Source organism: Erinaceus europaeus, chromosome 7 (genome assembly GCF_950295315.1).
Source record: "Erinaceus europaeus chromosome 7, mEriEur2.1, whole genome shotgun sequence".
Classification (NCBI taxonomy): domain Eukaryota; kingdom Metazoa; phylum Chordata; class Mammalia; order Eulipotyphla; family Erinaceidae; genus Erinaceus; species Erinaceus europaeus.
In genome coordinates this window covers 76,651,839-76,676,976 of record NC_080168.1, presented here as the reverse complement: position 1 = coordinate 76,676,976, position 25,138 = coordinate 76,651,839, and the positions used below count along the sequence as shown (strand labels likewise).

At 42.5% G+C, this 25,138-nt stretch overlaps 1 protein-coding gene across 7 annotated transcripts in view; it reads left to right on the top strand.

The window, feature by feature from the left end:
* The first annotated feature begins 2,971 nt into the window (after nucleotides 1-2,971).
* Nucleotides 2,972-25,138, top strand: part of TSC22D1 (TSC22 domain family member 1) — an 88,151-nt gene continuing 65,984 nt past the window's right edge. For 6 of the 7 annotated variants that reach the window (XR_009550747.1, XR_009550749.1, XR_009550748.1 and 3 more), the window contains exons 1-2: nucleotides 3,427-3,625; nucleotides 3,871-6,924. Coding sequence is in view for 4 of the 7 variants with exons in the window: in XM_060194799.1 (XP_060050782.1) it covers nucleotides 4,064-6,924 (2,861 nt within the window). In the remaining 3 variants the exon portion in view is untranslated. The other variant, XM_060194800.1, reaches the window with a different exon arrangement.

Below are 25,138 nucleotides of genomic sequence, written 5' to 3'. Positions count from 1 at the left end.
GCTGGGGGCTCGAACCCGGATCCTTACGCTGGTTCTTGTGCTTTGCACCACGTGTGCTTAACCCACTGCGCTACTGCCTGACTCCCATAAATAAAATTTTAAAAACTATTTCTAGGGGTTTCCATACAGTTTGCTGCTGTTACTTAATTCCCTGGGCAAGACTGTGATCTTGCTCAGTAGTAAATGTGCTCAGAGCTACAGTGGCTTGGAGGTGTAGTCAGGAATGCAGCTTCCAGTAGATTGCCTTAGATCAATAGTTTTGTAAAACTATGCTCAGACTTATTTTATTATTTTTTTCTACCAGAGCATTTTTCGGGTCTGGTGCATGGTGGTGTTGGGGACTGAACCCAACATCTTTAGTAGTTTAGACATGAAAGTGTTTTTGCATATCCATTATGCTACCTCCCCAGCCCTCACTCCCACTGTGCCCTTCTTAAGGATTTTTCTTTGCCTCTTCTTATTTAATGTTTTTATTGCCTCCAGGATTGTCACAGGCTGTATTGTCAACAATACAAATCCACCACACCTGGTGGCCATCCCTCTCGTCCTTTTTTTTTTTTTCTACTAATTTTTTTTTTTCAGTTGTATTTATTGGATAGAGACAGCCAGAAACCAAGATGCCTACAGCACTGCTTCATCACTCGCAAAGCTTTCCCCCTGCAGGTGGGGGACCAGGGATGGAACCTGGGTCCTTGTGCATTGTAACATGTGCTCTCAACCAGCTCTCAACCACCCAGTCTCTTAATTTTAAAAAATTTTGAGTATATATAGAGAAATTGAGGGAAGGGGGAGATAGGTCGAGATGGGTGGGGGTAGATAGCATAATGGTAGACAGCCTCATGCCTGAGGCTCCTAAATCCCAGATTCAATCCCCCTCACCACTATAATCCAGAGTTAAGCAGTGTTCTAGTAAAAAAAAAAGAGAGAGAGAGAGAGATAGACAGAGACAGACACCTGCAGCACTACTTCATGGCTCATGAAGTTTTTTATCCTGCAGGGGCTTGAATGCTGGGCTTTGCTCATCGTAATATGTGACCTTAACCAGGTGCGCCAACACCTGGCCCCCGTTCTTTCTATTTTTACTGGAAAGGACAGAGAAACTGAGATGGGAGTGGGAGAGGCTGGGTGGTGGCGCACCTGGTTGAGCGCACATACTTCTATGCACAATGACCCAGGCTCGAGCCCCCATTCCCCACCTGGAGGGGGAATGCTTTGCATGTGAAGCAGTGTTGCAGGTCTCTATCACTTCCCTCTGGATTCCCGGCTGTCTTTATCCAATAAATAAAGATAAAATATTTTTAAAAGAGGGGAGTGCCGATAGGAAGGGAGATAAGACATCTGCAGCAGCACTGCTTCACTGCTCATTAAGCCTCCCCCCTAAGGCGGGGAGAGGGTTCTGGAACCCGCATCCATGTGTGTGGTAACGTGTGTGCTTCACTGGGTACCTTTTATTTGTAACGAATGATGAAGAGAGACTAGAACACTGTTCAGCTCTGGTTTATAGTGGTGCTGGACATTGAACCTGGGGACCTCAGAGCCTCAAGCAGGAAAGCCTTTCGCATTACCATTATGGATATTCCCCAGTCTCTGTCCCCAACTCTCCCTTCCTCATTAGGAGAACGGGGTGGTGGTGGATGGGAGAGGTAACACCGAGTTCTCACTCTGGCACATGCAAAGCTGAGGATCAAACTTCAGACCTTATGCTTGCCTGTCCAGATCCCCAGCCCCACAACCTCCTTCCAGGGGCTCCTGCTGGTGGCTTTGTCCACCGCTGCTCCCCAATCCTAATGGCAGCGTTCATTTATCATTGCACTTGTGCTGTCACCATGACTTCTTGCACTGGTGAAGGCCACCTTGTCAAACCCGTGCGGGCTGTTGTCTGGACACTCAAATGCAAAGACGTCCCTGGTGGCGGTTCCCTCCACCTGTTGCTGTAGGTGGCCAGCAGGGCAGTTTCTTCCTTCTAGAGGATGGGCTGCAGGCAGCTTCTTCAGGAGGCAAAGGCCTACTATGGAGGCTGCGGAATGCAGGCAGCTGCGGGTCGGCCCTGCCCATAGCAGGCCAAGGGGACAACATGGCCAGGCGCCGGCCGGCCGGCTGCACAAAAGGAAGCACCCCCCGGGGCCTCCGCAGCCCTGCGTGTCGGGGCATCCTCCGCGGGGGCGCGCCCAGGTGCGGCGAGGGGGCGCCGGGGGAAGAAAGCCTGACTCATGTCGTGGCGGTGGCGTCGGCGACGGCGACGGCGACGCGGGGCTCCTGGGAACTGCAACTCGTGATGCTGTTGCTGCGGAGAAAAGCCGCCACAGACGCCCCGCAGGCGGGGGACGCCGCCCGGGGCGCGCACACCCGAGACCCGGCCCCGCCCCGCCCCGCCCCGCCGCGCCCCTCGCCCGCCTCGTGCCCGCGCGCGCGCCGGCCGCGTGTGAGAGCGGAGCGGACACGCCCAGCCCGCGCGCCCCGCGCCGCCCACCCTCACTGAGTCTCCTGCGACCCGGATTCGCTCCCGAGACCGAAATCCGCCCCCTCCCTCGCCCCGCGGCGTCCGCGCCCCCGCCAGCCTTCGTCAGTTTCCGTCAGCAGACCCGGCGCTCGGAAAAGCCCGAAGACCCACCGCCGCCTTCTCCGCCAGACCCGGCTTTATGTCGGCGGCGCCGGGACGCATGCGCAGACGCCATCTTCCCCGCTTCTCTTTCGCTCGCCCCTGCCCCCCGCCCCCCGCTGCCGCCGCCGCCTCCTCCCCCCGCCGGCGGTCGCCCCTCCTCCTCCTGCGCTCTGGAGCTAGTCCCTCCTCTCCCGATGCCGCGAGAGACTGGAGGATACGGCGGAGCGGGAGAAGAGCGCTAGTAACAACCACCACAGCCCCCTCCCCGCCCTCCCCCGGCACCCACCCACTCGCCCGCCCCGTTTGCCGACACCGACCCACCCCACCTTTCGTTCCTTTGAACGGCGTCGGCTGCAGTCGCTGCACCAGCCCAGTCGCCGCCGCCAGCGAGGAGCCGCTGCCGCTGCCGCCGCCCCGGCCCCGTGAGCGGCGGGTCGAGCCCCGGCCGCGGAGGGAGAGGACCCGAGCGGCCCGCGCACAGCCCGCCGCCCTCCGGGGAGGCTCGGGCGCCGGCCCCTTCCTCCCCGAGGACGTGAGCTGAGCCGCGGCGCCCGCCCCGAGGGAGGAAAATGCTCGGGCTCCATGGCTGCCAGTGATGGAGCGGTCCCTGGGCTCCCGCCGCCACCGCCATCGCCGCGCCCCGGCCGCGCTCCGCGAGGACCCGGCGTCTCTGCGCGCTCGCCCGCGCCTCGCCGCTGGGCTCCGCGTACCGGGCGCCCCGCCGCCGCCCCGCTCCGAGCCTCGCCGCCCCGGCCGCAGCCGCGGCCAGCGTTTCCTCCCGGAGCTGCAGCCGCCGCGAGCCCAGGGGGTTTGAAAGGGTCCGCGGGGTGTGGGGGGAGGGCCGAGCGGGGCTGGCGGGGCCGGGCGGGGAGACCTGAGCGGCGCTGAGCTCGGGGCCGGCCGGCGGCGGCCGGGGGGAGCGACACCCGCTCCGCGCCGTCTCGGTGCAGGGCGCCCCGGAGCGTTTTGCAGCGATCGCCGCGGGAGGAGGGGTGGAGGTGGCTCCTGAGTTGGCCGCAGAAGGTGGGCATTTCTCGCTTTTCCCACCCCCTCCCCTTCGCCTCCCTGCCTGCCTCCCTCCCTCGCTCCCTCCCTCTCCCTCCCTCCCTCCGCTTCTCCCCTCCCTCCCGCCCTGCACCCCACGTGAAGCGGAATATAAAGGGGGGTGTGAGACTAGACGAGAAAGTGAATGGCGAAGGGCTGAAGGGGGTGCCCCCCGCGGCTCCCCAGCCTCCCCGTTCACCCCGGTCCGTCCTCCCTTCCCGAAGCTCGCCCTCGAAGGCAGGATCGGCCGGCGCCTCCGGCTGAGGAGCAGCAGCAGCAGCAGCAGTAGCAGCAGGAGGAATCGCGCGGGGCGCTGCGAGCGTCAGGTCCCATTTCCCTCCCCGGCGTCTTCAATACAAAGATTACGGTGCAGAAGGAGACTGCACTCGCCTCCTCCGCCCCCCGGTACCCGGCACAATGCACCAGCCGCCCGAGTCCGCCGCGGCCGCTGCAGACATGAGTGCCAGGAAGATGGCGCACCCGGCGATGTTCCCTAGAAGGGGCAGCGGCAGCGCCTCTGCGCTCAATGCAGCAGGTACCGGCGTCGGGAGCAGCGCCCCATCTTCCGAGGATTTTCCGCCTCCGTCGCTGCTCCAGCCGCCAGCTCCTGCAGCATCTTCGGCATCGGGCCCACAGCCTCCGCCTCCACAAAGCCTGAACCTCCTCTCGCAGGCTCAGCTGCAGGCACAGCCTCTTGCACCAGGAGGAACTCAAATGAAAAAGAAAAGTGGCTTCCAGATAACCAGCGTCACCCCGGCGCAGATATCGGCCAGTATCAGCTCTAACAACAGCATAGCGGAAGATACCGAAAGCTATGATGACCTGGATGAGTCTCACACAGAAGATCTGTCTTCCTCCGAGATCCTTGACGTGTCCCTTTCCAGGGCTACTGACTTAGGGGAGCCGGAACGCAGCTCCTCTGAAGAGACACTAAATAACTTCCAGGAGGCTGAGACACCTGGGGCAGTCTCTCCCAACCAGCCCCACCTTCCTCAGCCTCATTTGCCTCACCTTCCGCAACAGAATGTTGTGATCAATGGGAATGCCCACCCACACCACCTCCATCACCACCACCATGTGCATCATGGGCACCACCTCCACCACGGGCACCACCATCCATCCCATGCTGGTGTGGCCAGTCCACCCATTCCTGGAGGACCACCCTCAAGCCCAGTATCCAGAAAACCCTCTACAACTGGAAGCTCTGACAGTGTTATATCAGCTGCACCAACTTCTGCTGTCTCATCGGGTGCCTCACCTGCATCTGTAATCACTAATATCCGTGCTCCGAGTACAACCGGCGGGATAGGTATAAATTCTGTTACTGGCACTAACACAATGAATAATGTGAACGTTACTGCTGTGGGTGGTCTTAATGCTAAGGTGACAGGCAGCATGCTCGGTAATGCTAATATAAATGCAAGTAATATTCTTAGTGCTGCTGGTGTGAGTGTCGGGCCTGGAGTTAGCAGCGGTGTTAATGTGAATATTTTGAGTGGCATGGGCAATGGTACTATTTCTTCCTCTGCTGCTGCTAACAATGTCCCTAATGCAGCTTCAGGAATGACTGCGGGGTCAATTTCGAGTCAGCAGCAACAACCAACAGTGAACACGTCGAGGTTCAGAGTCGTGAAGTTAGATTCTAGTTCTGAGCCCTTTAAAAAGGGTAGATGGACTTGCACTGAGTTTTATGAAAAGGAAAACGCTGTGCCTGCTGCAGAAGGCGTGGTAAATAAAGTGGTGGAGACTGTAAAACAAAACCCAACAGAAGTGACTTCTGAGAGGGAGAGCACTAGTGGGAGTTCAGTGAGCAGTAGTGTCAGCACATTGAGTCACTACACAGAGAGTGTGGGAAGTGGGGAGATGGGAGCCCCTACTGTGGTGGTGCAGCAGCAGCAACCAACCCTTCAAGGTGTGGCCCTTCAGCAGATGGATTTCAGTAGCACTGCTCCACAGAGTTTTTCAGCAGTTAGTATACCGCAGAGTATTTCTCAGTCACAGATCTCACAGGTACAATTGCAGTCTCAAGAACTGAGCTATCGGCAAAAGCAAGGCCTTCAACCAGTACCTCTGCAAGCCTCTATTAATGCTGCAACTGGTATCCAGCCATCACCTGTTAGTGTTGTTGGTGTAACTTCAACTTTAGGTCAGCAGCCTTCCATTTCCAGTTTGGCTCAGCCCCAACTGGCGTATCCTCAGCCAGCTCCTCCCGTGCAAACTCCCCTTCCAGGGGTACCACCCCAACAGTTACAATATGGACAACAGCAACCAGCAGTTTCAACGCAGATGACCCCAGGCCATATTAAAACAGTGACTCAGAATTCTACTCCAGAGTATGTGCAGCCGCAGCCAATCCTTCAAACAGCAGTGCCCTCGGGACAGCCCAGCTCTGCAGGAGTGGGAGCAGGAGCAACAGGGATCCCTATGGCTCAACCACAGAGTATCCAGCTGCCAGTGCAGCCGACAGCAGTCCAAGCACAACCTGCAGGGGTATCTGGCCAGCCTATTGGCCAGACTCAAACAGCAGTATCTGCTGTACCCACTGGAAGTCATATTGCAAATATTGGTCAGCAAACAAGCATACCTATTGCAGTACAGCAGTCCTCTACCCAAGTCACACCTTCAGTTATTCAGCAAGGTGCTCCTCCATCTTCACAAATAGTTCCACCTGCTCAAACTGCAATTATTCATCAGGGAGTTCCAACTAGTGCTTCAAGCCTTCAACAATTGGTCATTACACCCCAAAGTACCTTGTTAACTGTGCCTCCCCAGCCACAAGGAGCAGAATCAGTGGCTCAAGGAGTTGTTTCGCAGCAATTGCCTGCGGTTAGTCCTCTGCCCTCTGCTAGTAGTATTTCTGTTACCAATCAGGTTAGTTCAACTGGTCCTTCTGGAATGCCTTCTGCCCCAACAAACTTGGTTCCACCACCAAATATAGCACAAACACCTGCCACCCAAAATGGTAATTTGGTTCAAAGTGTTAGTCAGCCGCCATTGATAGCATCTAATATAAATTTGCCATTGGCACAGCAGATACCACTAAGCTCTACTCAGTTCTCAGCACAATCATTAGCTCAGGCAATTGGAAGCCAAAATGAAGATGCCAGGCGCCCAACGGAACCCTCATTAGTTGGCTTACCTCAGACTATCAGTGGTGACAGTGGAGGAATGTCAGCAGTTTCAGATGGGAGTAGCAGCAGCCTAGCAGCCTCTGCTTCTCTTTTCCCGTTGAAGGTGCTACCGCTGACGACACCCCTGGTGGATGGCGAGGATGAGAGGTAAGTTCCTACCCTGTTTCTGCAGACATTGAAGATTTAAAGTTGGTCTACTGAGTAGCGTCATAAATGTCACACATGCACAAGGTTACTCTAAAAATATGTTCATTTTTTTTTTGTATGCGTTTTTTTAAAGTTGTAGAGCAAGAGTTTCAAAACTAGTTTCAGAATGGGTAGGGGGTGGTGTAAGTAGCATGTCAATATTTGTCAGAATAGTTAGTGGGCACTAAATAGGGTTGGGGGGTGCCAAGTGATTTTTATTAGTTATACATGCTTTAAGAAAAATTATAAAAGAAACTTAATTTTTGTGACCCCATATAGTAATCTGTTCTTTTGAGTGGCTAGAACTCATATCATAGGGGTTGTGGGTCCCACGGTTACTACACTAGACAATCCTCTCCAGTTTCCATTGTGTTTGATTTTGATCTGTGTAAGATGTTCCCAGTTTCTCCTAGTCAGACCTTATAGGAGAGATGACCTAATCTGGGTTTTATATTTGTCCTCAGTGTAATTAATCAACTTCTGTGACTTAAACCTTTAAGTCTATTTTATCTAAATAGTAAGGAATGGGAATCTTAAATCTCTTAAACAGGTATTTGTGGGGAAGGAGAACTGCACTGTCTAAATAACCAGATTTATTTTTGATAGTAAGTAGTCTGCTATACTGTTTTTCTTTTGCATAGTAGATCAAGATGGTAGCCATTTAAAGAGTAGAGAGTCTTGGAGCAAGGATTGAAGCTATAGAGGCATGAAAATAAGCCTTATTCTTCTGTTAATCTACTCCACCTGTTTCCTACTTCCCTTAACCAGAAAAATACATAGATCTCCAAAGACATTAGTCAGCCAGCATTTTCTGAGTTGGATTGAAAACAATCCACTAGTTATATTTACTGAATAAAACTTGTCTTTGAAGCTGACTAGAAAAGTTGTGTGTGATCTCTCATGACTACATAATTTTAAACTAAAATATATATATATATTTTAAGGAGATACTGTTTACACAAATTTGCTAGTCTGTGACTAACCTTGATGAAAGTATCATAGGAGTTTCAACAAAGGTTATTTATTTTCATTGTGGAATAATGAATAAGCTGGGAAGATAATTTAATTATTTTAGTATTAATGGGAGATTTTTGTGATAGAATTTTAATCAAACCAATTGGGACATTTATACTTTAAATTTGTTCTTGTGGCTTTCACTTTGGAAAAAATAATGAGCCTATTTTAAAAGAGTTGCATTTTAGAAAAAAAAACATTTAAATGTTTTAGACAGGTTCTTTTTTTTTTTTTTTTTTAGTTTTTTGGAAGATACAGGTAAGGAAGTAATTTTAAATCTTGCTTTCAATATTTTTATTTCTCAAATAGCCACATAATTAAAATATTGTTACTTAACCAGGTGTGTTCTGTATCTCGCGTAGACTTTAAAAGGTAGACCTATACAAAGTAGTTTCTTTAATAGTCAGATTTACTGTTAAATCTTTAATTTCATCATATGCTAATACTCAATTTTCTGAGTGAAGCCCTTAAAAACAGTAACTATATAGTATGGATGCTCAATGTAGAGAAATAAAAGACAGTAAAACATACATTTTGAATTCAAATCTGCCATGATTTTTAATTACCATTTGTGGGCCTGGCATTTTTTTTTTTTTTTTTTTCTATATTTCCTCCTGGTGGTAGACCATTCTGGGGCTCTTCATAACTTGATATTACTGACAATTAAAGTCAGATATTGCTACTTGAAACTAGGCTTTTTAGGGCTAGAGTTACAGTTTAAGATACTAGTACAAAATTGATTTAGGGAAACTTATAGAAAGGTTAGGATTTAAAGGGACAAAAAGATATGATAAAATATTGGTTAAAAGAAGTTGTCACATTGAACCTGTTTTGAGTTTGCTATATAGCTGAGAATTGGCTAGTTAATCAAGTTATCGAAGCTGAAACATTTTGTTTTCTGAGCTATTCTTTAAGTTCTGAAAAATAAAATGTTTGGCCACTAAAATAACTGGTCGGGGGTCGGGAGTCGGGCTGTAGTGCAGCGGGTTAAGCGCAGGTGGCGCAAAGCACAAGGACCGGCATAAAGATCCCGGTTCCCCGGCTCCCCACCTGCAGGGGAGTCGCTTCACAGGCGGTGAAGCAGGTCTGCAGGTGTCTTTCTCTCCTCCTCTCTGTCTTCCCCTCCTCTCTCCATTTCTCTCTGTCCTATCCAACAACGACGACAACAACAATAATAACTACAACAATAAAACAACAAGGGCAACAAAAGGGAATAAATAAATAAAATAAATATTAAAAAATAATAATAAAATAACTGGTCGAGGACAGGAAGGATAAATTATATATATTTTCTTTACTGAATATTTATTGCAGACTATTTACCATATCACTTATGGTTTGAAATGCTTCTTTTAAATTTGTGCTTGGGATGGAAATACTTAAGGAGAAGAAAATGATAATGATTTAAAAAATTCTTTGTATCTTTCCTTCCTGAATTTGCCTTTGTGTAACTTGCATCTTCTGGACTTGGTCACTATTAGTCTCTATGGAGAGGGGGATGGAATACATTTTATAATTTCAGTATTATGATTAGTAGATTGTGACTTTTTGATGGTAGAACAAATTCTTTAGTTCTTTTGAAATAATACTCCATTCTTTAAATTCAAAAATATACATTAGATTTGTAGAAAATGTTTTCAGTTGACAGTAGGGAGAGAGTGTTACGTAGAAACATTAATATTTTGTGTAGTGTTTTTAAATTTTAAATTACTTTGATTTAAAAAGTCTTAGTCTTTAACATGAACTTACCTATATGCACAGGAAAGACAGATGCATTTCACAGTGATCTACATACTTGTGATTATTAGTACAGCTTCCAGTGTGAAATTGGCCAAACTTTGATACACGGTGTACAAGTTTTAGCTCAGATGTGGCCTCTGAAGTGTACTTTTCTTCCCAGGGAATGGTGTTTCCTCAGCATTTTTTACTGTTCCTCTATTAAAGGCACAGCACACATTCAATGTAATTGTTTACCCATCTTTTCCCCAGAAGACTTATAAGATCCTTCAGGGCAAGAACTATTTTTTGAATGAATCAATAATACAGGCCTTTATCTACCTTTGAAAGTAGTGATTTCAAATTTATGTTGTCTCTGACCTGGTTAGAAATGTGGGATCATGTAAATATACAGAAGAATGAAATGAATGGGAAGACTTTGCTTTGTTATTTCTTTTCCCTCATTCCTTGAGGTGAATTGATATCTTTATTTCCAGTGCACTGTTCTGTACTAGACCATTTAATATCTACTAGAGAAGAATAAGAGTTCTCTTATAAAATTTGAGCAGTACTCATTTTGCATATTTTTGAGAATGATAACACTGCTTCACCACTTGCAAAGCTTTCCCCCTGCGGATAGGGTCCTTGTAACATGTAATCAAATAAAATGATTTCATTGTAAAATGCTAAATTTTAACTTTTAGTTTTCATTAGTGTGTACATGAATGGTTTAAAAGGATTATATTATATCAAATAAAAGTCCCTTTCCTTTCCGTATTCATGCCATCTTTCCACTTTTCATCTTCCAGAAGCAATTACCTTTACCTCTTTTTAGTGATTATTATGATACTTCCTTTTCTCTAAATACTAGGTTTTCAGTCATGACACAACTAAAGTACATCATGATTTTACTGATAACCCAATAACAGGTTTGTTTGCTACTACATAGGTGACATAGCTAGATGGTTATCATGAACTCTGCAATTAAACTGCTTAGGTTTGATTCTCCCTGCCATTTACTAGTTTTATGTAACATTGAGCTACTTAGCCCCTCTATATGCCTCTTTGCCTGTGTTTAAAAATGGAGTAATAGAACCTACATTAATTTGGAAAGCTATTTACTGACCTATATGTATTACATAAAGTACTCCTTTGTTTTATTATTTTTGACTTCATTGACTTACTGGATAGAAAGTGACACTTCTACGTTGTTTTCATCCCCTACTCAGTTGGTTCTAGTACCCCTTCTCTTAGTGATTATGTCGCTATTGGCCATTCATTGTTCTGGTAGCATATTGCTACTTTTTCTTTCTTTCTTTCTTTCTTTCTTTTTTTTTTTTTTTTTTTTGCCTCCAGGGTTATTGCTGGGGCTCAGTGCTTGCACCATGAATCCACTCCTCCTGGAGATCATTTTTCCCCCTTTTGTTGCCCTTGTTGTAGCCTTGTTGTGGTCATTATTGTTGTTGTTCCGTTGTTGGATAGGACAGAGAGAAATTGAAAGGGGAGGGGAAAATGGGGAGAGAAAGATAGACACCTGCAGACCTGCCTCACCGCCTGTGAACCGACTTCCCTGCCGACTTCCCTGCCGGTGGGGAGCCGGGGGCTCGAACTGGGATCCTTATGCTTGTCCTTGCACTTTGCGCCAGGTTGCTTAACCCACTGCGCTACTGCCTGACCCTCATGGCTACTTTTTCTATCCTGTATCTGTGATACTTTTCCTTAGATGTCTAGTAATTATTGGTTGTCTTTTTGCAGTTAGGGATAGGGAACTAAAGAACTGATTGTCAGTGTGGTTTGTCAGTAGTTAACCCTTTATCATGGGACAATCTGAAGTTGGTCCCCCCCACCCCATTTTCTTCATTATTATCCCTAATTCAACAATTCATTAAATGACTAGATGGCCAGACAAAAGTAGGCATTGTTATCAAGCTTATTTTCCTAAGGAAATCTCTTATTAATATATCTATCTGAACTTCATTCTGTATTGGTTACCTTTTAGGCTTAGTTCATAACTGATATCCTCGGATTCTCCCTCTTTTTTTAATTTGTGTTTTATTTGCTTTATTTATTGGACAGAGACAGCCAGAAATCAAGGGAGGGAGGGAGGGGGGAAGGAGGAAGAGAGAGAGAGAGAGAGAGAGAGAGAGAGAAGACCTGCAACATTGCTTTACAACTTGCAAAGCTTTCCCCTTGCAAATGGATTCAGGGGCTCAAACCCCATTCCTTGCACATTGTAACGTGCACTCAGTCAGGTGTGCCACCACCTGTTCCCCTGGGATTCTCTTCATTTTTTCCTTTGGTTGGATTTGCATTTTCTAGTGGCCCATATCATAACCATTCTTGTTTCTACTTAATTTTTTGAGTATGTAATGAATACCAGGTGGGTAACTGTATTATTATAATTTTGCTCTGTTGCTTCATGGCTTCCATATTGCTTTTGAGAGATCTGAAGCCATTGTGATATCTCATATTATGACCTCTATACATGATCACATACTCCTGGTTCCTTTTTTTCCTTTTTCCTTTGTCCAGTCTTTAAGATTGTGATTTTGCTCTTGTCCAAATCTTTTTAAGATTGTGATTTTCAGTGTTCTGTGATTTTACACTGGGCTTTGTGTGGATCTCTTTTATCTTCATCCATGGCACAGCACTTGATGTGGCCTTGCAGTGTGGAAACAACTTTTAAAACTTTGGAACTTTTCCTTAAACAAGATTGCAGATTATTGCTTTTCATGCTTTCTTTTTTGTCTTCCCCAAATTCTTTGTATTTAGGGTTAAGTATGTTGACGGGTCTTCAGATTTTTCTCATATTTTCTTCTTTGCTCTTCTGTTATTATCTAATTTGTAAGAGCTTTTGGTCTTGCTTCTTTTAAATAATGTCCTGTTTTAATAACAGTAGTATTTAACTGTCTGGATATATGTTGGGTTTCTTACTCCTTTGTGATCTGTGTTCTCTAGTTTTCATTTTCCTACTTTCATTTGTCTTGGTCTTCCATATCAGGACCTTTCCCCAGTTGGTTGATGGCTGTAAAAAATAGCAGGGAAGTAAAATGCTGATTGATTAGAAATTCCTAGTGTCTTAGTAGCTTTACTGTGGTATAATAATCTGACAGGGACTGTTTGGTTGGAGGATTTTTTATGTCAGTGTCTTCAATTTCTTTCCACTTAGTTGATTAGATTTCCTTTAAAAAGATCTTAAGATTGTTTGCCTAAATGCTGAGGGAAACTAGAGGAGTTGGGTAAAAGGTCTTGGAGACTCTCAGTTTTCCTATCCAAGTGTCTTCAGTCAGTTGCACTGTTAGCACTATAATTTCCTCAATCCTGGAATATTATGTTTTATATTCTGTAGATGATATATTTTCTTTTTGTTGTTGTTGTTGGGGTTGAGAAGGGGCAGTTGGGATCTGTGGAGCTGGTTGCTTTTCAAACAGTGTTTTAAACAGTCTTCCTTATTTTAGCACCCTCTCTCCCCCTCATCCCACTTCAGATGTATGTTATCCTGCCAATTCCTAAGTCTTTTGGGGATTTTACAGTTTAAATTGGGTTTGTTCTTGGCTTTCTCCACTGTTTGCTAAAGAGTTGATTTTCTAGTGTTTGCTAAGTCATTTGTCACTCAACCATCTGCTTACCAGTTTCCAAGTTTTTTGTTGCTATTATCTTTTCACCCAGTCTTTCAATTTTATAGGTTTATATCATTATTTAAAAAAAAATAAAACTTTTCTGTCATCTTAGTGGGGCTTTTAGGAAAAGGATGAGAAAGAAAATATCCGTTACTACAGCTATCTCAACTGTGGAATACTACACTATTACATGTAAAGAATGATGTTAGTTTTAATCAAGTCATTGCTCTAAAACTTGATCTGCAGTGAACATTTAAATTTTGAGTAGTGCAGCCTGGGAGATGGCACAGTACATAACATCATTGGACTCTCAATCATGAGGTCCCTGGTTTGATCTTTGGCTTTCTGTGTGCCACGATGATGCTTTCATCTATTGAGTAGAATTGCTTGAATTACATCTAGTGGGGAAAAAGAATAGCTGTAACTCATCTTTTCTATTCATAGTTGTGACTTTAAGTGTTAGTGTTAGATTCTGTTAATATTTATCCAACTCAACATTATGAATTTCATTTTTTCAGTCTTTCTGTTGAACAAACTGAAACTAGAGAATCAAATGAGTTGCCCACATCCACCATGTATAGCAGTGTAGCTAGACTTAAAAGTCAATATTCCAATTAAAAAATTAGGGCTGTTTTTACTACACATAAGCTCTATATGAGATAGGGCTGGTGTCCATTAAGAGTATTGGAGTGGAGGGGAAATATCAAGAGCTGCCAGAGCACACTTCTGCTTTGAGCCCTGACACTGCATGAGGACACCATGGATAACACTGGGGGAGTTTTAGGGCCAGTGGAATAATTCTGTGATGTCTATCCTTTTTTTTTTTTTTTTTTTTTTCAATATCTTACTTATTATTATTTTTCAATTTTCCCTTTTGTTGCCTGTTTTTCATTGTTGTAGTTATTGTTGTTGTTACTGATGTCGTTGTTGTTGGATAGGACAGAGAGAAATGGTGAGAGGAGGGGAAGACAGGGTAGAAGAGAAAGATACCTGCAGACCTGTTTCACTGCTTGTGAAGTGACTCCCCTGCAGGTGGGTAGCTGGGAGCTCGAACTGGGATCCTTATGCTGGTCCTTGCGCTTTGCGCCACCTGTGCTTAGCCTGCTGCGCTACCACTCGACTCCCACTTATTTTATTTTTGAGAGAGATGCACAGAGAGAAACACCAGAGCACTGATCAGCTCTGGCTTATGGTGCTGTGCAGGATTGAACCTGGGACTTAGGAGCCTCAGGCATGAGAGTCTGTTTGCATAACCATTATGCTATTTACCCCACCCCCTTTTCTCTTTAGCTATGTGAAATGAGAATGAAACAAACATTGTTCTGGGAGCGATTTGATTATGCATGTGTGAGAGCATAGAGCCCCATACTCCCATTATTGGAGTGACTGAAAACTTGAAAAAAGGTCAACTTTATTGATTTGTATGTTTAAAAAATGGCATGAGAGAACATACTAACATTTACCTATTTTACCACCATTTTCCTTCAAGGAAGAAGTGGATAAAGTCATTGTAGTGATACACATGGAATGAAGTAGACATTCATATGTAAATTTTTGAAAAACTTTTATTTATTATTGGATAGAGACAGAGAAACTGAGAGAAAAGAGAGAGAAAGGGAAAGAGACAGAGAGACACTTGAAGCTCTACCTAACTACTCATGAAGCTTTCCCCCTACAGGTGGGGCCTGAGTGCTTGAACTTGAGTCCTTGCACAACTGTAGTGTGTGTATTTAAACAGGTGTGCCACTATGTGGCCCCTGCTAAATTTCCTTATTTATTTTTTTGAAAATTATCTTTAGGAAAACTGAATCATTGGCTTTAGAATTGCAAGAAAAATAGATTTTCTTATTTAGAAAGTTTAATTCAAAAATAAACTATTCAAAGCATGGCCTGTTCTGATGCTGCAATATTAGAATCATGCCTCAATATTAGAACCTCAGTGGCTGGATTTTGCTGTGTGGCTTTAGCAAGTGTTGAATATGTCATGGTGAGAACAAGCTTTTTTTCTTACTACTTTTTAATTTATTAGTGATCTAATAATGATTTACAAAACTACAGGATAATGGTATAATTCCACACCGTTCCCACCACCAGAGTTCTGTGTCTCCATTCCCTCCATTGGAAACTGCAGTAGTTCTCCCAAGACAACAGACATGAGTTGCTATTACTTCAGCTATCTATGTTTTTGCCCATTTTCTATGGCCCTACTTTCTCTTCCTTTCAAGGTAATGCCTATACCTATTGCTACTTCTGAATGTCCTTCCTTTTTTTCCTCTATTCTCTCCGGGTCCAGATGGAATTGGAGTTCAGAGCCCTCTGGTCATCTTGCTGTAACATTTACCCCTCTGGGAGTATGGACCAAAATTCTTTATGGGGTACAGAGGGTGGAAGTTTTGGCTTCTATAATTGCTTCTCCACTAGACTTGGACGTTGGTAGGTCGAGAGAACAAGCTTAAAAGGAATTGCAAGAGGAGAAATAAAAATGTTAAGCATTTACATCATTTTAAAGAACTATAATGAATTTTAGATTTTTGGTTGGCTTTTATAGTCTCATTTATATTTAGATGCCACCTCCTGTTTTTTTCCTATCAATCAGCTTATCCAGGAAATCTAACTAGATCTTTCAGTATCATTAGTCCTAGTTGACCTTTGTTTTCCCTCCTTGAAACACTCTTACTTTCAGTTATAGCTTTAATTTCTTCTTACCTTTTGGTATTCCTAGTTTTAGTCTTTTAGTCTTCTCTGTATTGGAGTTTCTTAGGATTTCTGAGTTTTTTGTTATAAAAGTCTTTACAATGTTTTCTTAGGTTAGGGTAAGGGCAAATATAGTCTATATTACTGTCAGTGCCTGAATACATATTAGCCCACTTGAAAAAAGGCCAACTTCATTGATTTGTATGCTAGTATAAATAATGGACTTAGAGAACATACTAACATTTACCTGTAACCCTTCAGAGAGGAAAATGTCTTCGCCTTAGGTTGAGTTATCAGCTGTCCTGTCATTTTAACTTGTTTAATAGACTGCAAAATCTGCAAAATCTCAACAGTCTAAACTCTAACCTCATTTTTTAAATTTGAAAGTATCTTTATTCTTTAGTTATCCTCATTTTAATAAATAACATTTCTTGCTAGGAATATATATATATATATATATATATATATATATATATATATATATATTTTTTATCAAGCACTGTTCAGCTTGGGTTTATGATGATGCAAGGGATTGAACCATTGAACCTGGGACCTTGGATCCTTAGGCATGAGTCTTTTTTTGCATAATCATTAAGCTTCCTCCCTCCCCTGCCCTGAGATTTATTTTTGAATAATTCATTTCTTGCCTTCTGTATTCTGCTACCTTCAAAAATTATCTTGAATTCATCTTTCTCCCCCAACTCTGTGTCAATAATCTTAGCCAATAAAACATTTTGCGTCACTTAAATTTAGTACAGCAACTTAAACACTAGACTCCTGCATATATTTCTGCCTTACTCTAATAGGTATATTTAAGATTTATTTAGTATTCACGAGGAAGAGTGAGAGAGCAAGTGTTTGCTAGATCACTCAGGCACATGTAATGTCAGGGATCGAATTCAGGACCCTAATTCACGAGTCTAGTCTTGTTGCAACATCACATCGTAGTCTGCTCTAATATGTCTTAAAGTAAGAACAATACTCTTAAAATATATATATATATATATTACTACTTATTTATTTGTTGGATAGAGACAGAAGTCGAGGGGCCCAGGTGGTGGTGCACCTGGTTAAGTGCACACTTTACAATAAGCAAGGGCCCGGGTTCAAGCCACCTGGTCCCCAACTGTAAGGGGAAAGCTTCACCAGTGATAAAGTAGGCCTGCAGGTGTCTCTCTGTCTCTTCCTCCTCTCTCTCTCTCTCTCTCTCCCCCTTCTCAATTACTGCCTATCCAATACAAAATAAGAGAGATAGAAATTGAGACAGAAGGGCAAGATAGGGAGAAAGAGATTTGTAGCACTGCTTCACTTGTGATGCTTCCCCCTGTAGGTAGGGACCGGAGGCTTGAACCTGGTCCTTGTGCATTATAACATGCACACTTGCCAGGGTGTGCTGCCACTGGCCCCCAGAGTAATATCTTCAAATGAACTTGCCTCAAGTCTCTTAAAGCAAGGATTGGAGGGCATTTTTTTTTTCTGTTAAGGGCCATTTGGACATTTATAACACAATTTGCAGACCATACAAAATTAGCAACTTAAAATTGGCACCCTGTGACCCGGTGGTGAAGAACCTGGGTTCAAGCCCTAATCCCCGCGCGCGCTCATGCGTGTGTGTGTGTGTGTGTGTGTGTGTGTGTGTGTTGGGGGTGGATGGATGGATGGATGAATGGGCTGGGGTGGGAGGGTGTCCCTGAGCAGTGAAGCAATGCTACAGATGTCTCTCCCTATCTTCCTCTTCCCTCTCAATTTCTCTCTATTAAAAAACAAACGAACAAACAATGTTGATATAAAAATACTCCTAGCTATATTGAATTCTAGTCCCAGGTTAGATTGCCTTAGCAGGGCCGGTGCAAAGAATTTCTTGAGCTGTATTTGGTCTGTGTATTGGACATTCCCCATCCCAGCCTAGCCTTCACATTGCTTTTAAGACTCTTAAATGGTTTTCCATTCAGAAATACATCCTGACGTTTCCTACAGTCCATTTATTTGTTTTTGTTTACTTCTAACCTCTTATTACTTCCTTCCTCACCTTTGTGATCCAACAGCCTGTCAGTTCCTTAACTTACTGTTTTTATTTTCCTCGCTAGAGCACTGCTCAGCTCTGGCTTTTAGTAGTGCAGAGTATTGGACCTGTGGCCTTACAGCCTCAGGCATGAGAATGTTTGCATAGCCTTTATGCTCTCACCCCTATCCTTGCTATCCATTCTTAGATTTTCCTCTAGGCTGACCATCCCTTGTGTCACCTCCCTTCCCTTCTTAGACCTTGACTGTAGTTTTATCAGAGGCCTTTTCTGGCTTGCCACTCTAATGTTCTTACTTAATACTGTTTAATAGCACCATGTTCTTTTATAGTGCTTATAGTTCAGTTTGTAATGCTTACTTTGAAACTTGTAATTTTGGGGGAGGTTATCTTCATAAATGTAGATATTTGATTTGTTTTACTATATGTGCAAAGTGTGTTTCTGTAACTAACAGACAGAAGGAAATCAATAAAAATCTCACTAATGATAAAGGAGCAAAATTTATTGTCAATAGTATAAGACAAGGAGAACCTGAATATTTAAAACATTGTTGCATTTGAAAGGCAAATGAGTTCTTTATAGTTGATCATGTGTTAACGTTTTATTCATTTTTATTTTTTCAGTCTTATTTTTAATAGAAATGGTTGAACTAATTGATTAGTTTTTGCTGTGTTAGCCAAAAGAAGCAGTACTTAGCTTTTAACAAGCATCTTGTTTTATATTGTCTCTTTTGTATTATTTACTGTTTATGCCAGTGAAAGATCTCCAACTTGAATAAAAGAAAATCTTTGTTTCTGAATTAGACCATCTGTCTACTTTTGACTGTTGAGCTATTTATTTAGCAAATAATGATTCTTTAATATCTTAAGTATTACTTTGGAAGTTGTTTTGCATAGTTTGAACTGGTGAAGATATAAGCATTTAACTTGTAAAGTGCCAGTTATTTGCATCAGGAGAGTTAAACAGGTTAGTAATCCTTGAGTTCAGTTCTTGTTTAAAATTCCTAATTGATCTACTTTACTTTTATATAGTTGTACCACATAAACCGGCAAATTAAAGATTACATAAAAGGGAGAAGTACCGTGAGAAAGGTTTGGCAATGATTAGAATAGCAATGAATTTAAGTATCTATGAGTATTAAATGGAAAAGCAAAACAGTACTAAAAGATGAAGCTTTCAGAGTCTGAGGTAGTGCATTGATCATCAGAGGCTACTTCTCAAAATCTCTGACGGTTTTCATGTTCTGTTTGTAGACATGTCAGTGTTGAAGTTGGTTGCTTGATTAAAACCGTATTTGTGTTGATTAGATGTAGAGAAACTTTCCTGTGGCTTGTTTTTCAGAATTAACTTTAGATTATTGTGAATAATATTGCCCTTCCTCATTCATGGAGCCATAGAGTAAAGCATTACTCTGAGCTTCTTGTGAACAAATAAGACAAATTAGAGAATGTCTTGTGGTGTCTGGGTGGTGGCACACCCAGTTAAGTGCATGGTACTAAGTACATGGAACCAGGTTTGAGCTAGGGGGATGCTTCACAAGCAGCAACGTAAGTTTGCAGGTGTCTTGCCTTTCTCCCTCTCTGCTCCCCCTCCTCTCAATTTTTCTCTGTCCTATCCCAATAAAAAGGAAAAAATGGCCACTAGGAGCAGTGGATTTATAGTGCCAGCACCATTCCCCAACAATAACACTCAAGGCAAAAAAGAGAGAATGTCTTTTTCCAGACCTCTAGACTTTTTCTAATATCAGATGACTACTCAGATGATAATCTCTGTTGTCTTTTTTTTTTTTGTATACTGTAGATGAATAGATTATAAAGTTATTGTTCATGAGAGTTCATTTTCTTCCAACGTACCTAGTTATTAAGTATCTTTAGTTAAACAGCTTTTAAAAATATTTTTATTTTGAATAGAGACAGAAAGAAATTGAGAGGGAAGGGGGAGATGGAGTGAGAGAGATGCCTGCAGCACTGCTTCATTGCTTGTGAAGCTTCCCCTCTTGCAGGTGGGGACCAGAGGTTTGAACCTGGGTCCTTGTCTGTGGTAATGTGTGCACTCAGCCAGGTGCACCATCATCCAGCCCCCTGGTTAAATTTTCTTAGTGTCTATCTTCATGCATGTTGACTAGTAAGAAAAAGACAAAACACTTGGAAATAAATTAGCTCTTCTTACATTCTATTTTGTCTTAAAACTGGTATGCTTTGGTTCAGTTCTCACAAAGGAAAAAATTTAAGTATCTGGTTAATTTTTCAGTGTCTAGTTGATTCTTACTATGAGTACTACTTTTGGTTTGTTCTTAGACTTTACAGTTTAATACTACTAGTAGTAATACAACTGTATGAGTGTTTGAAAATTATTTAGGTACAGGACTATCCTGAACATTTTATGTATGTCTCAAGTTATCTAATATTCAGAATGACCTTATTGTTTGTAAGGTCCATTATCACCCTCATTTTGTAAGTAAGAAAACTGATCGTGCCCCTCAGTCAAGATTCCATAACATGGAACAGATTCTTGTCAACCAAAGACATGGCTCCATGCTGGACTCTGAAGTCATAACCAACTACTGTCAATGAATTCTGAACACCTGATCAGAGGATAACACTATAGCCCAAACGAGCAATTTTCTGTTTACCTTATTACTTTCTACCTAAAGAAATGCAGTTGAAAAAACAAGTCAAACAAAAAGGGTGACTTGAAAAGCTACATTTCCTTCAAAATAAAATCACTAGTAATAAACTTTACTTTCATATTTAGTAATTTTTAGATCTATCTTCTTTTAGATTTATTTATGATAAAGTAGAGAGAGAACCAGAATAATAGTATAGCATATGAAATGCCAGGGATTGTACTCAGGAGCTTGTGCTTTTAAGTCCAGTGCTCTAGCCACTGCATCACCTCCTAGGTCAATAAAGTGATTTTTAAAACATTGAGCATTTGCTCAAGAGGAAGAAAAGTCACTGCCATTGATGAAAATACCTAAAGGATATATCCTAGAAAACAAAAGTAACATTAAGTGTAACTAAACAAACAAACAAAAAAGGGTGAGTCAGAACTTGGAAGGGGAAATAAATGATGTCATTACATAGTGTCAGATTTAAGCAAGGGTTCAAAGTGCTTGGAATAGTGTGACCCACCTGGAGGGCAAGTAATAGGATTAACTGTGGACTGGGGGAGTTGTTGACACCTTTGGGACATATGATATCTAGAGTCAGAAGTATAAACCTGAATTTCGAGAGAGGGAGTTTAGAGTTTAAGATGCACGTGTGAGTTTTCCCTGGTTAGGGAAGTGTGAACAAAAGAGAATCTCAGTATACAAAAAATAAAGGGGGGAGGGTTGGGAATTAACACAAGAGTTGCTCACTGGACTTAAATGCCTAAAGTTCCAGAAATCTTAGGTTCAGTCCCTGTGCCATGGCTAAGCAGTAGTTCTCTGATATACATGAACACACAAGTAGTTTTTTTTTTTTTTTTGGAAATACTGTGAGTTGGGTTGTCCATTTCTTTTAAAAAAATTTTTTTTTATTATCTTTATTTATTGGATAGACAGCCAGAAATTGAGAGGGAAGAGAGTGGTAGAGAGGGAGAGAGACAGAGAGACACCTGCAGCACTGCTTCGCCATTTGCAAAGTTTTCCCCCTGCAGGTGGGGACCGGGGACTTGAACTTAGGTCCTTGCACACTGTAATGTGCACTCAATCAGGTGTGCCACCACCCAACCTCTGTCCATTTCTTAAAAAGGGATTAAAGATAACTGAAATGATACTAACCCCTCTTCCTTGATATGATTATTAGTCTTACGAAAGGTAATAAATATTATTTCAACACCTCAAAGAAGGGGACAGGTGGTGGCATGTCTGTTTAAGTGCACACATTATGGTGTGCAAGGGCCCAGATTTAAGCCCCTGGTCCCCACCTGCAGGGGGAAGCTTCAAGAGTGGTGAAGCAGGTCTGCAGGTGTCTCTCTGTCTCTCTACCTCTCCCTTCTCTCTCAATTTCCGTCTCTATTCTCAATAAATAAATAAATAAATATTTCAAAGAAAAACTTTAGAATAATCTATCATAGCAAAATAAATATCTATGTAAAATGCCTTATGCAGATTAGGCAATTGATATGTCTTTTATTCACCAGTGATTTCACTAAAAACAAAGATCATTAATAATTATGTAAATCTTACTAAGGGCTTTGAATTTTATTACTGAAAATATTATCTATGTGCTGAAGGTCTGTTTTTATACTTAAGTGCAAATTTACTCTAGCAGGTACAATTCTTGCCTTAGTGAAGCCCAGAATGTTTTTCCTATTTCCTCCACAATTTTTATTATAGTTTGATGCTTGAAGCATCCATCCTCCGTCACCTTCAGGAAGTCGGGCCAAATAATTGTCTTCTGTCTGACCAAAGATCAGTTCTATTCCATATGAATCATTACTGCAATTACCTATGCCATACTAAAGGTCTTGGTAGAGTTAAAAACATGCTTTACCACTATGCTTCTTTCTTTGTTTATAATTTAATTTACTTTAATGAGAGAGACAAACATGAGCACTACTCAGCTCTGGCTCATGATGGTTCTGGGGATTGAATGTGGGACCTCAGAGCCTCTGGCATTTTGCACCAGTATTTTTGCATCACCATTATGGTATCTCCCCAGCCCCATTTAACATCACTAAACTTAATCCTCCATCTATAATGTGTCATTTTCTCCCCATCTATAACCTGCGGGCTGAATGAAATCTCAAAATTTCAAGCTCTAAATTTTTTTTTTTAGAAATTTTTCATTATTTAAATATTTATTTTATTTATTTATTCCCTTTTGTTGCCCTTGTTTTTTTATTATTGTAGTTATTATTGTTGTTGTCGTTGTTGGATAGGATAGAGAGAAATGGAGAGAGGAGGGGAAGACAGAGAGGAGGAAAGAAAGATAGACACCTGCAGACCTGCTTCACCGCCTGTGAAGTGACTCCGCTGCAGGTGGGGAGCCGGGGTTCGAACTGGGATCCTTATGCTGGTCCTTGTGCTTTGCGCCACCTGCGCTTAACCCGCTGCGCTACAGCCCGACTCCCCGCTCTAAAATTTTTATTCACTGATTCTTTATTACATGTTATTTAAAACTCTTGTTTACCTCTTGTATGGTCATAAAATTCCTCATATAGTGTGGGGAACAGGTTGTCATGGCCTGGGAGTGCAGTGAATAAAATTGTTGGACTCTCAAGCATGAGGTCCCAAGTGGGATGCCCTGCATTACATGTTATAGAAAGATGTGCTGGTTCTTTGTCTCAAATAAATATTTAAAAGGATGAGTTAAATTTCCCCATGAATATGTTAGATACACTCCTTGAGAGACATGAGGGCCATGACTGATGCCTGAGTTGTTCATCTTCATTGTATTATTTTCCTCTGTGGGAGTATCAGGCATATAATTTACCAACTATTGTCTGAAACTATAACAAAATTTATCCTTTAATTAGCGATTATATTATTAGAACTTTTTTTTTGACTTTTTAAAATTTATTTATAAAAAGGAGACACTGACAAAAACCATAGGATAAGAGGGGTACAATTCCACACAATTCCCACCACCAGAACTCTGTATCCCATCCCCTCCCCTGATAGCTTTCCTATTCTTTATCACTCTGGGAGTAGGGACCAAGGGACATTATGGGGTGCAGAAGGTGGAAGGTCTGGCTTCTGTAATTGCTTCCCCGCTGAACATGGGCATTGACAGGTCGATCTGTACTCCCAGCTTGTCTCTCTCTTTTCCCTAGTGAGGCAGGGCTCTGGGAAGGTGGGGCTCAGGTCACATTGGTAGGGTTGTCTGCCCAGCAAAGTCAGGTTGGCATCATGGTAGCATCTGGAACCTGGTGGCTGAAAAAGAGTTAAGATATAAAGCAGAACAAATTATTGACTAACCATGAGCCTAAAGACTAGAATATTGCAGATGAAGATTTGGGGTCTCCGTTTTGGAAAAAGCTGGTAGGTCTATTTTAGGTATATTCCAAGGGACCCATGATCCTATAGTTTTTGCCTGAGCTTGACATCTAACATGCAGGTGACGTAGTTATTGTCTTGGGGGGATGGTGTCATAGTTGAGAGGAGTTCAGATTTTTAACAGATGATTCTAGGGTCAGAGAGCTCAGTGCATCACAGCACAGACTTTACATGCTTGAGGCACCAGAGATCCTAAAATTAAGTTCTTGCCACCACTATTAGAGTTGAACAGTGCTGATCTTTCTCATAAAAAATGGGGAAAAATCCTAATCTAAATTTCTTTTACTATATTATTGACTGAAGAATAAATAAAAGTTTGACATAATTAAAAAAAAATTATTCCCTTTTGTTGCCCTCATTTTACTGTTGTTGTTATTGATGTCGTTGTTGGATAGGACAGAGAGAAATGGAGAGAGGAGGGGAAGACAGGGAGAGAAAGATAGACACTTGCAGACCTGCTTCACTGCTTGTGAAGTGACTCCCCTGCAGATGGGGAGCTGGGGCTCAAACCTGGATTCTTACACAGGTCCTTGCGCTTTGTGCCACCTGTGCTTAACCCACTGTGCTACCAGCCGACTCCCGTGACATACATTTTTATGAGTCAGATTGGCAATCTTCATTAATCTCAGTGGCTACCATGAGCTGTTGATACTTTTTCCTAATACATAATGTGACTGAAATACATTAAAACACTTAACTTTTCATTAAAATGTATTTTAAGAGCTGGGGAAATAGCATAATGGTTATTGAAAAGTCTTTCATACCTGAGATTCCAAAGTCTTGCCAAGTTCAATCCCCAGTACTACTATAAGCAAGAGTTGAGTGGTTCCCTTGTAAAAAAACACTTTTGAAGTAAAATTCACATTAATTTACTGAATCATAGTAGTACATAATTCTTACTAAAATCTTTAATATTAAGTGGTTATAGCCATTCAGTAAGTATGCATATGGCATACTTACTGCTTTTATATTAAGTTGATAAAACAAGACTTACCTTGTGTTTCTTACTCATTATTCCTAGAGTGGTGAGTTTTTTCTTTCTAATGCAATTACTTTAAGTCTTATTTATAATTTTAGCATTAAGCATTCATTTTTACTAATAAGTTTTTACAATAAAGTTACTT